General features: G+C 40.3%; 1 protein-coding gene across 1 annotated transcript in view; it reads left to right on the top strand.

Annotated features, from left to right (window-relative positions):
- NECAB1 (N-terminal EF-hand calcium binding protein 1) overlaps window positions 1–15,128 on the top strand; it is a 218,528-nt gene that overhangs the window by 192,929 nt on the left and 10,471 nt on the right. Inside the window, exons 8-10 of the mRNA XM_075826018.1 lie at window positions 421–497; window positions 3,628–3,681; window positions 9,290–9,402. Coding sequence (XP_075682133.1) covers window positions 421–497; window positions 3,628–3,681; window positions 9,290–9,402 — 244 coding nt within the window. The remainder of the gene's footprint in view (window positions 1–420; window positions 498–3,627; window positions 3,682–9,289; window positions 9,403–15,128) is intronic.

The following is a 15,128-nucleotide window of genomic DNA, read 5'->3' as shown; positions in this document are numbered from 1 at the left end:
AAAGGGGTAGTCCAGGATTAGAAAAACATGGCTGCTTTCTTTTAAAAACAGCACCACTCCTGTCCACAGGTTGTGTGTGGTATTGCAGCTTAACCCCATTTTCTTCAATTGAGCTGAACTTCAGTACCAGAAACAACTCATGGACAGGTGTGACACTACATTTGGAAAAAAACAGCCATGTTTTTCTAATCCTGAACATTCCCTTTAATTTCTGCATTTACAGCCAGCATGATGTGTAAAGAGACATACTTGCTTGCTTTTTGGTACTATGGGGCACTATACACATTTATGAGCGACTAGCCCGATATATAATAGTGTATAGAAACGTACATGCAGAATCTCATCTCACTAGAGCTGCTATCTCTACATACGGAAATCTGGAGTATTTTCCACTCTATTACTTATTTATTCTTCCCGTAGGCTTGCTAGACGAAGACAACCAGTGGATGACCCAGATAAACAGACTTCAGAAACTAATTGACAGACTGGAGAAGAAGGTATTAAAATCTATCGCCTGAGCGTTTCTTCCTCTAAACCATAGTTACTTTTTCTTGCTCGCTCACCCTTCAGTCGCTCGCACACCCTTCTGTCACTGAGCTTTGTAGCGGGTATCACACTGACACTAAGGTTCTGTATTAGAGACAATACAGATATTATAGTACATCAGTTCTCCCCCTCTGCAGTGTCATGTATGGTGGATTTACAGCTACTGTATAATATGGGACAGGACTGGCACCAGATCACCCAGTGCCAATAATTGCCACCTTCCAGGCAGTTTAAACAATGGGTCCCTGCCACGGTAAAGAGGAAATGTCCTGAGAACACAGAGTTGGTATTTCATCACCCGCATTGTGTGTCTTCTTTGTAAGGGTCTGTTTACATGTCATGGATTATCTCAGTCAAATAAACCGCGGCAGAAATCCACAGTCTAACTCGAATTTCTGCCACAGATTGGCTTGCAGATTAGGTCCAGAGTAATTCAATGTTGATAATCCATGACTTTTCAGTGCTGAATCCTCACCAAAAATGAACATGCTTCAGATTTTGAAATCCACAGTATGTTCATTATCGGCACAGATTTTTTCCAGAGCATGTGAATGAAGTATAAAATATCCCATTGACCTGCTTGCGTATTCCGTCAAGATGAACATGGTCTAAAGATGATGGGAAACCAAAAAGGGCAAATGCCCTGGGGTCCCCACTATGCTTCTCATGAGAATTTATAAGGTGCCTGACTACCAGTCCCTGATTCTTTGCTCAAATACTCAGGACCTAACCACTTTTTATGTGGATATTTAGTAGCAGTGGAATTTAGGCAGTTTATGGGAGTATTATTAGGGCACTGTATGACATTATTTTATGGGCATTTTATAGGTCTGTTATTTGGGCAATGTGGAGTCATTATTTAAGATATGTTCAGTGGTTTTATTTGGACACTCCATGGTACTGGAAGGCTGGGTTCCCACGGGTCAGATATGCTTCGTAAAAATCATATTGTAGTGCGGTTTTTCAGACGGCATTTCCGCTCCAGGAAGCAGCGGTAAAAAGTGTGCATACTTACGTAGGCCATTGTTATGGCGACGTATCCCTCCATTGCAATCTGGTCCGGCCTCCACGGCTGATGCAGCCAGTGAGTGGCAGTCACATGGGATGTAGCATCATCCCAGGAGGCCGGCCCCTGATGTCATCCAGGCCAGCCTCTTGGGATGACGTATCATCCCATGTAACCCTCGCTGCAGCCTGTGATTGGCTGCAGCGGTCACATGGGATGCAACGTCACCCCAGGTGGTCAGACTGCAGGAAGAAGGAGGGCATTTTGGGTAAGTAAGTTTTTTTTATTTTTCCAGAGTTGCGGATTTTTGCAGCGTAAACACTGCGATTACACCGCAAAAGTTGCAACACTTGGCTTTCTGTTGCGGGTTTTGCATCCACATTGAATTCAATGAGGAAAACGCAGCATAAATTGACATGCTGTGGATTTAAATTCCGTACTGCAGGTCAATTCATTAACGTTTACACTGCGTCAATTTATTAACGTTCCACGCCGTAGCGTAAATGCTGTGGGATTTCCGCAATTGAATTGTGTGCGGAAATTCTACAGCATTTAGGCCTAGTTCCACCTTGAGTTTTTTGCGGTGTTTTTCGGCCGTGGCCATTGAGCGCCGCGGGCAAAAACGCAGTGAAAGCCACTTTCTCTGCCTCCCATTGATGTCATTGGAAGGTCAGGGACGGAAACGCCTGGAGAAAGGGCATGACGCTTCTTTTTCCTGCAAGTGTTATTTTCCGCCTCCCATTGAAATCAATGCGTTTTCAGAAGTTTTTGGGCGCGGTTTCCGCATCAAAACCAGCGCCAAAAAATTCAGTCTGAAAATACCCTTACAGTAGCAACAAAGTATTTTACATTTTAAATTTAGTAAATCTAATGCCCACGCTGCGGAAAAAAACGCAGTGTAAACGTTTGTAAATTGACCTGCGGTGCAGAATTTAAATCCACAGCATGTCAATTTATGCTGCGTTTTTGTTGATTTTCCGTTGTGGGTTTTCCTTATTGAATTCAATGGGGATGCAAAACCTGCAATAGAAAGCCAACTGTTGCTACTTTTGCGGCGAAATCGCAGCATTTACGCCGCAAAAATCCCAACTTTGGAAAAATACATGAAATTAACTACCCAGAACACCCTCCTTCTTCCTGCAGTCAGGCTTCCTAGGATGACATTGCATCCCATGTGACCGCTGCAGCCAATCACAGGCTGCAACGTCACATGGCCTTTCATCCAGGGAGGCCGGAGCAGACGTCAGAGGAGGGAGGGGGTAAGTATGAATGTCTTTCTTCTGCAGTGGATATTCCGTTGGAAAAACCGCACCACAACATGCTGCGATTTTTCGGATGGAATGTACTGCGGGCTCCAGGTCGGACACGCTGCGCGATTTTTACGCATCATATCCGTCCCGTGGGAACCCGGCCTTAAGGTAAGGTCACACACACTGTCTATGTTCCTTTATATAATTGTGGAACCAGCATGTGGGAAATAAGTCAGTGCCTGTATCATCAATGGCCAGTATATGAACAATGTAAGCATTATTCTGTGGAGTGGGGGTGCGAGGTTGTATGGTGGCTTGCCTCGGTGTCCTTTTGTTCAATACTTTCTGATTAATATTTATCCATTAGCTATTGGTTATATGGCATGAACATGCTGCACAGAGATATACACTGATATATTCACTCACCTGTCCCTAGTCAGGCTTACAATCTAATTTTCCTATCTCAGAATCACACACGCTCTTAGGCACCATGCACATGACTGTGCCCGTAATTACGGGCACAGCCGTCCACATTTACAGGCCGTGCTCCCATTATAAAGTATGGGAGCAAGGTCCGTAAAATTAAAAAAATAGGACATGTCCTATTTTTTGGGGAAACTTTCTATGGCACGGACACCTTCCCGTAAGTATACGGGAAGGTCTCAATCAGCCATAGAAATGAATGGGTCCAAAATTACGTTACCCACTCCAACTGCTCTGCTTTTGCCTTGCTCTCATTTTGATAAATCTCCACCATTGCGGTTTTATTACTAATCTGCTACTAGTTACATATAAAACATTTTCTGTATTTTGCATTTTTTAAAGGACCTAAAACTGGAACCCCTAGAGGAAGAAATCTTAGAAGACAGCACAAAATCGGTAACTAATTCATTGATTTTTCTTTTCCCAGCTGAGCGCTCAGCTTTAATCAGTAAAAGCTTCTAAATGTGACGTTTTTCATTATCGACAGCATGTTTTACTACTATAAAAACGTTTTTTTTTTTCTTTTATTCTAAAGTGCAAAAAAGTGCACTTTTTTTGCCATTAAATAATTGAAAGAGAAAATATAATATTTATAAATGTTCATCTTCAACATGGATATATAATGCTTTTAAGACTATCTTTCTGCTCTCCTGACATACCTGCTTTAGTAAATACTTGTACTCCGCATGAAATAACCATCTTGGAGCATCTTATCTCCGAACTCTGCATTGCGTCGCTACTCTTCTATACCTCCTGGAAATGTATGAATACATTTACAACTGGGTGTTACCATTTCCCTTGTCAATGTGACGTGTCTCTGCACAGTCTGATCGTGTCCAACCAGTGCTGACAGTGTCAGAGTGGCAGGAGGAATAACATAGGAATGGCTCAACACAGAGTTCTCAGAAAAGATGCTCCAGATTTGTTTCCGAGGGAGTATTTACTACAACAGAAATATCAGGAGAGCTGACAGGTACTCTTTAAAAAGATAAGAGAATTTGAACAACAATCAAGGGTTTCCCCAGTCAGGTTTTCTCTCAGGGTGTTTGTGATTTTACGGGAAACAGTATCGCAAACATGTTGCCCTATTGTTTCCGGTATTTTTGCTGGAATCTGCGACGGAGACCCCTAACGGAGCCACCAACGCAGATGTGAACTAGTCCTTACTTGTGGCTTCTCATCAGCCTTCAACAGATTGTTTTATGTCGGTCTGTCTTCTGTGTTCCCTAGATAAACTACAGACTGTCATAATGGTGGTCTATAGTTTGCGGAGGGGCTTCCAGAGGGAACAGAGCTCAATTTATCAATGGCATTGGGCATCATGATCCCTCGCTGAGTAAAGATATTTTCCTATGTAGAACTACGGATAACATTGTGGTCTGTAACCGATATGGATTCCCCTTATTTTATACTTTATATACCATTAAAACTTGGCAACAATATATTTTTTTTTGCTTAGGATTCAGGGAACTTGCAAAGCTAATCTTATCTCTCAATTTAACCCAGTAATGTCTGTATGTCTGTGCTGAACCCAGTGCTCCATGTGAGTGCTGTCCTGTGTCCAGTGGTTAGTAGGCACGAGACCAATATTTAGTAAAATAACCATCCCCAAGAACAAGGTGAAGCACAAGGGCCAGGAACTATATGTCTTTACAGTGGGCTGCGGTCATGGTATGGACCTGCTGGGTCAACAGACTATATATGCTATCCTATATGAGATTCTATATAGAGTAGATAATTTCACAGATCCAAAGCAGTGTAAGAGGGGGTGTTACAGTCAAGGGTTAATTTCAGGATGATAAGCCATATTGGAGGGCATTTTTCTATGAATTTAATTTTTAAAATAAGCCTCACATTCTCTTGCAAAAAGGTTTCATATTAAATCACCTCACAATCCTCTTATGATTATTACCTGTAATCCTGCTTTTCCTCCGGGACTACGCAGATCTGAATTCCATTGGTGGCTTAATAAGGGGTTCTACAGGATTAGGGATTTTTTTTTATTGGAGGTGACATTAGAATTTTGGATTTCTGTAGAAAATCACATTCGTTGCCTCCGTCGGAACATTTGAGATACCTGCAGATACGCCATTTCTTGTTAGCCTGGAAATCTAAGACAGATGATATCAGCACTTTAACTACTTTTGAACGTTTTTGTTGGTTTCCTAAATCTAGACGTAAGATCTCTTCCATTTATTCGGATCTGGTTACCCATACGGGTAAACTCCCCTATATGACTCGTTGGGAGGGAGATTTGTGTTCTGATATTGACTTGGATCAGTGGAGAGAAATGGCGTGTCTGACCTCGAAGTTATCGATTAATACATCTTTGGTTGAGGCAGGTTATAAGGTTTTGATGAGATGGTATATGGTTCCGACTCATATAGCTCAATTCTATCCTTCTGCTGATTCCCATTGCTTTCGGCAGTGCGGATCTGAAGGCACACTTTTGCATATTTTATGGGAATGCCCAATAGTTGTCCGTTTTTGGAGACAAGTATACCAGCTCATTCGATATGTTATTCAAGTTGAACCTCCCAGTAATGTTGTTACGGCCCTGCTATGTGGTCCCATTCCATCAGTTGGAACATACACACGTAAATTTATTCAATATGTATTTTTGGCTGCTAAAATCACCATTGCTAGAGCCTGGCGCTCGTTTACACTATCTATGGAGATACTTATTTCTAAAATCTCATGGATAATGGTCAATGATTGACTTTCACATATATTGTCTGACACTTTAGATCAATTTGATAAAATATGGGCCCCATGGAGGAACCGTGCGCTTCCTTGACTACATAGAGATGGATATGACCTCCCCCCCTCTACTCTTCTGCCTTTCCTCCCTCCCACCTCTTAGTTATTGTGTTTTTCTTTTCTTGTTGAGGATACTTAGCGGAACCATTGGGAAATATACTACTGATATTACTGGGAATCTAACTGCTGTCTACATACAGCTCCTTTAACTATAGGGGAACATATATACTTTAACGGTACATGTGAATTCAGATCAAGCATTTGCAGAGTAAACTAATCGTTGAATCAAAGCCCTGGAAGGTTTTCCTGCCGTGGAAATACATGAAAAGCCAGGGGCAGAACAAAGCTCCAGAGAATGGATAGTAGCAGGAGATCCGTGACCTTTTCAGAACTTGTGTTGGAGCTGTTTTTCTCTGCTTCACCTCTGATGTTCCTTAAATGTATTATGTTCAAATGTCAACTTATTTTTCCTCTAAATATAAGAATAGCATTTATTTTAGTATTTTGCTTGACGAATCCCCAGAAATGAAGCGTTATTTGCACATGAATATCAATTACTTTTGGGGGGTTTTCACATTAGAATGCTTCACTTATTCCGAATGTGCACCCAAAGAGGTGGCAGCCTGCAATATGTGAATCATGTGAACCACACAGGTGAACTCTGAAAGTCTAATAGGAATGCTTAAAGGACAGTTCCACAAAAAATGCAACCATGTACACGTGCAATGATAGCGGCCATTTATACCTGCACTAAAAAAGTCCTATTTGAGGCCCCATGCACACGACCGTATTTTCATCTTTCCGTAAATACTGTCCATAAATAGGGATCCGTAGTCATCTGTATTTGATCCGTAAAAAAAGAGGTAGGCTGCAAATGATGTCACAAAGATAGATGTTGCATAGCAACGCTTCCGTAAATACGGACGGTTTACGGATGCACATCCGTAGCCGTCTATACTTACGGAAGTGCCGATGGGCTTCTATGGGAGAGTCTGTGCCGTAATTACGTACAAGAATAGGACAGGTTCTAGCATTTTTCCAGCAAGGACACCCAATCCGCAAAAATACTGAAAGGTGTCCGTGGCCAATGAAAATGAATGGGTCCGTAATTACGGATAAAAAACATGGTGTGCATGGGGCCTTAGGGTATTTCCAGTTTTATTCAGCTAAAGCTTTATCATTGTATATCAACAGTTCTGGAACCTTTATAATATACATTGTGCTTCATAGTTACATAATTGATAAGGACACAGGACCATCAATGAGGTCTGATATTTTGAGAGATTTTTAATTGGAGTCGCTGCAAGAGAAGTGTAACATTACATGCTGACCATTCAAACTCCGTACAGTACAATATTATGAAGGTTTATGGAGAAAACCTCTGTAATAACCGCACCCATTGGAGCATGCCACAATTTTCTTTCTGTCATATTCATACAGAATCCAACAAAAAGAAACTCTCCAGGTCTCCATAGAAAATCAGGAGGTGTGCAGAAGTGCAGTGTGACCCCATTGATATCAATGGGTGCTGTATTATGGTTCTGTGGTTGTATGGAGTAAACAGTTGTGTGCCTGAGGCCTACGAAGTCCTCCTTGTACCAAAGAATAAGGAACATCTTACTGGTTGGCTTTCAATGTCTGTCTGTCCTTCCTAAGTAGTCATCCTTATCATAGTACAGCCCCAAGTTCACACATCACAGTAATGACAATTATCTTTGGATCTTGTAATGGTGGTTCTGCCAATGCTAAACCACCAGATAAGACATGTGGACGTATTTGAGACCAATTGGAAAACTGAGGAGCTAGAAGGAGAAATATTATAGCATGTAAAGGGGTTGACCAGGAGAATAAAAGGGTCTGCTTTCCTCGAGAAACAGTCCTACTCCTGTCCATGGACTGTGTCTGGTATTACACCTCATCCCCATTCAAGTGATGGCTTATGTGGGTATTCTCCTTTAAGCCTCTAATCAAATATTTTAGGTCTATTTCCAATAGAAAAATAAGATTTCTGAAGATTAGAATCTTCTTTCAATTATTCGGTCCCTAATAGAGAGGTCAGGGTCAGAACAATTATATTTCTCTTTCTTATTTATGAGTCAACTGGGAAAAAGTTATAAAGATAGAAGAATAGATGTAGAAATGTAGAAAATGAATGACTCCGTGCCTGGCCTTATAATGATGCAGAGTTTTTCCCCAGCGAATTTAGCAAAAAATATGCAACAAAATCTGCAAGTGTGATGCGGATTTCAGTGCGGTTCTTATCCTATGCATTGCAAAGGGTGAGATCCATTGTAAAAATCTGCAACAGTATTCACATTGCCTTCAATTCTGCTGTGTTTTTTTTTCTACTACATGCGGTAGAGGTATTTAGTGCCACCAGCAATTCCGCAGTGTGTGATTTGAAACAACGGCCCCATTGAATTACATAGGTCCGTGTGACGGCCGTTGTTTTAACGGCTGTCACACGGACGTATAACACGTTCGTGTCAATAAGGCCTAATATAGACAAAGTGGATTTAGCATTAAATTCACAGAGAAATCTGCAACAAATTGTTCGGATTTTGTGCGGATTTCCCTGCAGAAAACAGCTGAGTGTCTAAAATTAAAAAAAACACTATATTCACCTCCCCTGCCGCTCCTGTGGCAACATTTCCCTGGCCTCCTGCTGGTCTCTGTATACCAGACCTCTAGAGATGACCTGTCATCACATGTGACCGCTGAGGCTTTCACGTATCAACACGTCATCGCTGGAGGCCAAGTGTGCAGGGTCCGGCAGGGGGAGTTGCAACGGGAGTGATAAGAAAATTAAATATAGTGGGTTTTTTTTTATTTTAAACTTTCAGTATAGTGTTTTTGTTTTAGACTTGCATGTTTTGCTGCGGCTCTGTAGGTAATCTAATTCAATGAAAAAATCTGCAATAAATCTGTGCTCTTTCCGCAGCAGAAATTAAAATGCTGCAGATTTTTGCATAATTTGGATAAGATTTGTTCAAATTTCATCTACTTTGCTGCTACTGTACTCTGTTTCAGATCTGCTAAGTGTGAATGTAGCCTAAGAGTTATTTTAAAAGTAAAGAGAAGATTTTTCATGCACCAAAGAATTTCCGGCACCAAATCTACAGATGTCAGTGAGGTTCATGTAATTTTTCCTCTGATCCCTTTGTCTTCTATTTGAGTTTGTTCTGACTAATGGCTCCTTCTTTATGTGACTGTCAAATGATATCAATCTTTTTGAATTCCTCAGCACATAATGATTGTTCAGCGGCAGCTATCTGTACTAACGGAGGAGTTGGAAGAATTCCGTCTTTCCCTAAAGCACTACATAGAGTCTGTTAACACTCAGACAGGCTGTCTACAGTGAGTATTGTGCCGCTGTCATACTTATCATTTGTATCATGCTCAGGATTATACTTCCAGACCTGACGTTCTACCATCTCTAAACCACTTCCACCATGAGGGGGGATTCACACGTGGCGTAATTTCATGGGTGGAAAAAAAAATCTGCAACACATACAGTACATTGTTTACATTTCTATGCAGAATTTTTCTTCGGCGGAAATACTTTTTCTGTGTGCTGCGGACTTTGGATGCAGAATTTCATCATAGATTTAAATGTTATGTGAAATCCGCAACACAGATCCACAGCAAATTTGGCCTAAAAAAAATCCGCTGTGGAATGATTTGGGCCGCATTTGTATGCCACATGTGAATCCACTCCTGCTTGTAAGAAAATGGGGGGGGGGGGGGTGGAGAACTGCTGTTTTCAGCAATATGGGAGGATGGGGTTTTTAAGATCAGTTAAAAAAAATGTACAAATTATAATCAGTGTTTTTGTTTTTCATAGCACAACATACTATTGTAGTGGTATTACTAATGCTAAGCTCAGGGCCGGCGTTATGGGTGTCCGATCTGTGCTAGTTCACAGGGCGCTGCACCCTCCCAGCAAGTGGGCTCTGCTCTGCCCTCAGCTCGTTACACACACGTAGTAAACAGGAAAGAAAAAACTAAAATTCGTCCAGGATATATCAAGCACTCACATGGGTATGAATAAGAATAAATAATTTATTAATTGAGTAGTAAAAAAAGAGGGAAAAAAGTCATATCACAGACCAATTCCCATAGGGAAATACCAAAAAGTTATATAAAAAAAGCTACCTGGCCAGGAAAAATATTCTATAAGGCACAAGGGAACATTGGTATTACAAACAGTAACAATTCATGAAAATGTAACCAGTAATGCAATCACCTAACAATATATGGAAACAAGGTCACATAATTCGTATAAACATATCCAATGAAAACATATGTAGTGCACAATTAGAGAGTAAATAGATCACCCTTTTAGAACAATGAGGACGTAAGCACACTAAGCCTGTCTGAGATATTGAGGGTTAATTAAGTAGAGGAGCCAAGTTATAGCCAGCGAGCAGGAGTTGAAGATAAGCATATATATGATCCAGATTAGATTGAATATACTCATCTGGTCATCTGGCTTATGCCTGGTCTGGTATCAGTGGCTGGTTGAGCCACAATTTTATTTATATAAACAATAAACTACTTTTAATCGTTCTTTCAGGCGGTGAATCACAGGTGGATAAGGTTGTGATTTACCGCATGCATGCAAGTCCGTTCTCTCAGATAGGGATCACAAGTTAATACCCTTCTAATGATGATGTCTCGTTTTTTTGTTTTGTGTAGTATCAAGGCTTTTTTCCCCAGGTTCAAGGGTAGAATATATATCATAAAAGTCAGCATTCAGCGGTAGCTTGACTCTAACAAACCAGCATGGTTTGTGATATGGCGCTGCAAGCAGCCACATCGGAAGTAAACGGTGTGATGACGTCTCTCACCACCGTGCAACAGTCTGTCTAACGCGTTTCATCCCAGCTGGGACTTCATCAGAGACAATCAGACATATTCTCAAAAGTACCTATATTTATATCATAGGCATTTAAGGGGTACGTTACCTGTGTTAAATATATTAGTCAGTTACATACTGAAAAGTATTTAGAGTTATATAAGCATTTAAGCTAAGTTGAAATATGTATGCAATACACAGGCATTATTAAAGAAAGTAACAATCATTATCCAGAAAGAATTGTTATATACTTTTTGGGTAATCAAAATATGACCAAAATTATTATGTAACAAATAAGGCACAATATAGTCCTCATTTCTTTGCAAATAAATTCAGCTAACAATGCAAAGATTGTAATCCATAGAGGGAGGCATCCCTCTCCCAAAAGAAAATAAAGAAAAATAATAATAATAAACATAATTAAAAGAAATAATCAAAAAATAAATAAAAATAAAATTTAAAATAAATATAACTAAAAATAAAGATAATAGAAAGAATAATAATAATAAATAAAAAAAATAATTAAAAAATGGGTAAATAAATAAATATAAAGGGTAAAATGAAATAAAATAAAAACAAAAACAGGAAAAATTTAATAAAAACAAGAAAGAAAAAGGAAGATAGAAATTAAAATAAAAACAAATATAAAATTAAAATAAAAGAAAAATAAATAAATAAAAAAGATAGAAAAATGGAATTATGTCAAGACACCATAATTATGTGTATCTGTACATGGTTACTAAGGTCAATGAGAGGGGGACAGGGAGCCAGGAAAAACCTTATAAGGTCATTGGCTGGGTCCGCACCCCCCACAGAAAGACCCCAAACCCGCATAGAACGTCTAGATGAGGGTGATAGGGGGCCCCAAACGGCACCAAAGCCCAAGGAGGAGCAATTCAAGTCTTGTTCTAATTATCTAAACCCACAAAACATTATATCATTAGTCAGATATGTATAAGGAAGGGGGATGCAAGACGACTAAATCGTTGGTATACAGCCAATCAAGCTAATATCAAATCCTCCCACCCATACACTAATACAATTTTAGGGATCATCAAATAAACAAGAGATTCTTCCCATTAGTAATTACGATGAGCTATCCTAGGGGGCAGGGTTCAGGTCAGAATGCCAAGAAAATTTCCTTGCCAAAGACCGGGACCCCACCCTCCAAAGCAGCCCAAAAAAACAGGAGCCAAGGAGCAGAGGAGGAAGTTCCGCCCACAGCCAATCCTGCAAGAAACCGGTGATCCTGTCAGCATGGAGGGAGGGTAAGGCTATGTTCACATTGAGTTTTTTTGACTAGTTTTTTGACGCGGAAACTGCGCCGCAAAACTCGTCTAAAACGCCCCGAAAATGCCTCCCATTGATTTCAATGGGAGGCGGAGGCGTAAAACCGTCTCGCGGGAGAGAGAAGGGACATGCCCTATTTTCGGGTGTTTACACCTCTGACCTCCCATTGACATCAATGGGAGGCAGGGAAAGCGTATTTTGCGTCGTTTTATGCCCGAGGCGCTCAATGGCCGCGGGCGAAAGACACTGCGAAAATCGGCGTGTAGGAAGAGGAAAATCTGCCTCAAACTTCCAAACGGAATTTTGAGGCAGAATTTCCGCCTGCAAAAAACTCAGTGTGAACATAGCCAAAGTGTCTCTGTTTTGTGTATATGTTACAGTATATGTGTATGTTACAGTATATGTGTGTGTCTATGCTAGAGTATATGTGGGTGTGTGTATGTTACAGTATGTGTGTGTGTGTGTGTGTGTGTGTGTGTGTGTGTGTGTGTGTGTGTGTGTGTGTGTATGTTACAGTATATGTTTGTGTGTATGTTACAGTATCTGTGTGTGTGCCTGTGTGTGTGTGTGTGTGTGTGTATATGTTACAGTGTGTGTGTGTGTGTGTGTGTGTGTGTGTGTTACAGTGTATGTGTGTGTGTGTGTGTGTGTGTGTGTGTATGTTACAGTATATGTGTGTGTGTATATGTTACAGTATCTCTGTGTGTGTGTGTGTGTGTATGTGTGTGTGTTACAGTATATGTGTATATGTATGTTACAGTGTGTGTGTGTGTGTGTGTGTGTGTGTGTGTGTGTGTTACAGTATATGTGTGTATATTACAGTGTGTTTGTGTGTGTTACTGCATATGTGTGTGTATGTTACTGCATGTGTGTGTGTGTGTGTGTGTGTGTGTGTGTGTGTGTGTTACAGTATGTGTGTGTTACAGTATGTGTGTGTTACAGTATATGTGTGTGTATGTTACAGTGTGTGTTACAGTATATGTGTGTGTATGTTACAGTATATATGTGTGTGTGTGTGTGTATATGTTACAGTATGTGTGTGTGTGTGTGTGTGTGTGTGTGTGTGTGTGTGTGTGTGTGTGTGTGTGTGTGTATGTATATATGTTACAGTATGTGTGTGTGTATATGTTACAGTATATGTGTGTGTATATATTGCAGTATATGTGTGTGTATATATTGCAGTACATGTGTGTGTGTATATGTTACAGTATATGTGTGTGTGTGTGTGTGTGTGTGTGTGTGTGTGTGTGTGTGTGTGTGTGTGTGTGTATATATGTTACAGTGTGTGTGTGCGTGTGTGTGTGTGTGTGTGTGTGTGTGTGTGTGTGTGTGTTTATGTCTCTTTGTAAGTGTGTGTACAATATTGAAGTAGAACAGATAAAATGAAGATATCTGTGCTGCCCCTATATACTCTGCTGCCCCTATATAATATGCTGCCCCTATAAACTCTAATGCCCCTATATACTCTGCTGCCCCTTATATACCTTTCTGTCCCTTATACACTCTGCTGCCCCTATATACTTTTCTGCCCCTTATATACTCTGCTGACCTGTTATATACTCTGCTGCCCTTTATATACTCTGCTATCCCCTTATATACTCTGCTGTCCCCATATATATATATATATATATATATATATATATATATATAGTGTCTCTGTGTGTATATGTGCCTGTGTGGGTATAGTTATCAGAATGTGTTATCTGTGGTGTTACATAGGATTGCAGGTAACATCTACTACATTATTTGTACTCAGAGAGTTATCACTGTGTTATCTGTGGTGTTACATAGGACTGCAGGTAACATCTACTACATTATCTGTACACAGAGAGTTATCACTGTGTTATCTGTGGTGTTACATAGGACTGCAGGTAACATCTACTACATTATCTGTTCTCAGAGAGTTATCACTGTATTATCTGTGGTGTTACATAGGACTGCAGGTAACATCTACTACATTATCTGTACAATGATACATAGTCTGTTGTATATGTTCCTGTGGGTGTATTTATCTGCCAGTGTGTGTGTGTCTGTATATAAATATGTGTCTGTATGTATATATATATATTTACCTATGTGTATGTGTGTATATATATTTGCCTGTATGTCTAAATATGTCTTTATGTATGTACAGTACATATGTACCAGAATGTACATGTCTATATATGTGGTTAATTTTTGGTTTGTAGAGGGCGGCAATAAAGAGTCCCGCTCAGGGTGCCATCCAACCTAAGGCCGGCCCTGGCTAAGCTGCCATTAATAATAATACTACAGTGTTACTAATGGCACAGCTATTGTTGTTTTTTATAGTGAGCTAAAGTGACGACACCATAAACAGTGCCCCCCTTCCTCATAAACAGTATCGATCAGTGTTACTACTGCAGGATAAGGGGCATATAGATGTGACACAGTGTCGCCCCCTACCCACAGTGATACTCAGTGCCCTTTAAAACCAGGGACAGCCACAGTACCCCCCCCCCCCCCATAAATGACAGCCACAGTGCCCTTCCATAAAGATTGACAGCCAAAGTGCCCCCCCCCCCCCCCATAATCTATGACAGCCACAGTGCACATCAGGGTCCTCATAAACACAGCCTTCACCTACATATGTCTAGTTTTCTTGCTCCTAATCGCCTTTTTGGATGGTAGAAATATCACAACACGGAAATTTGAAGGAAGGGTTTTCTTCATTTTCCCCACAAATAGCGCCCATGGACAAGAGTGGGGCCATTTTTGGAAATAAGTGTTTATTTGTAATCACATAAAACCCCCTTTAACCCTTTATTGGACCCTTCTCAGAATATTTTTTTTGCGTAGTACCATTCAATCTATTTGATTTATGTTGTTGACGTTTTCTGCTATTTCAATTGTGAATTGTTGCTTACATTCATAACTGTAGGTAATTCTAAAGAGGTTATTAAAAAATATAGAGATT

The sequence above is a fragment of the Rhinoderma darwinii genome, chromosome 5, assembly GCF_050947455.1.
Source record: "Rhinoderma darwinii isolate aRhiDar2 chromosome 5, aRhiDar2.hap1, whole genome shotgun sequence".
In the NCBI taxonomy this organism is placed as follows: domain Eukaryota; kingdom Metazoa; phylum Chordata; class Amphibia; order Anura; family Rhinodermatidae; genus Rhinoderma; species Rhinoderma darwinii.
This window is presented reverse-complemented; position numbering and strand designations above follow the sequence as displayed.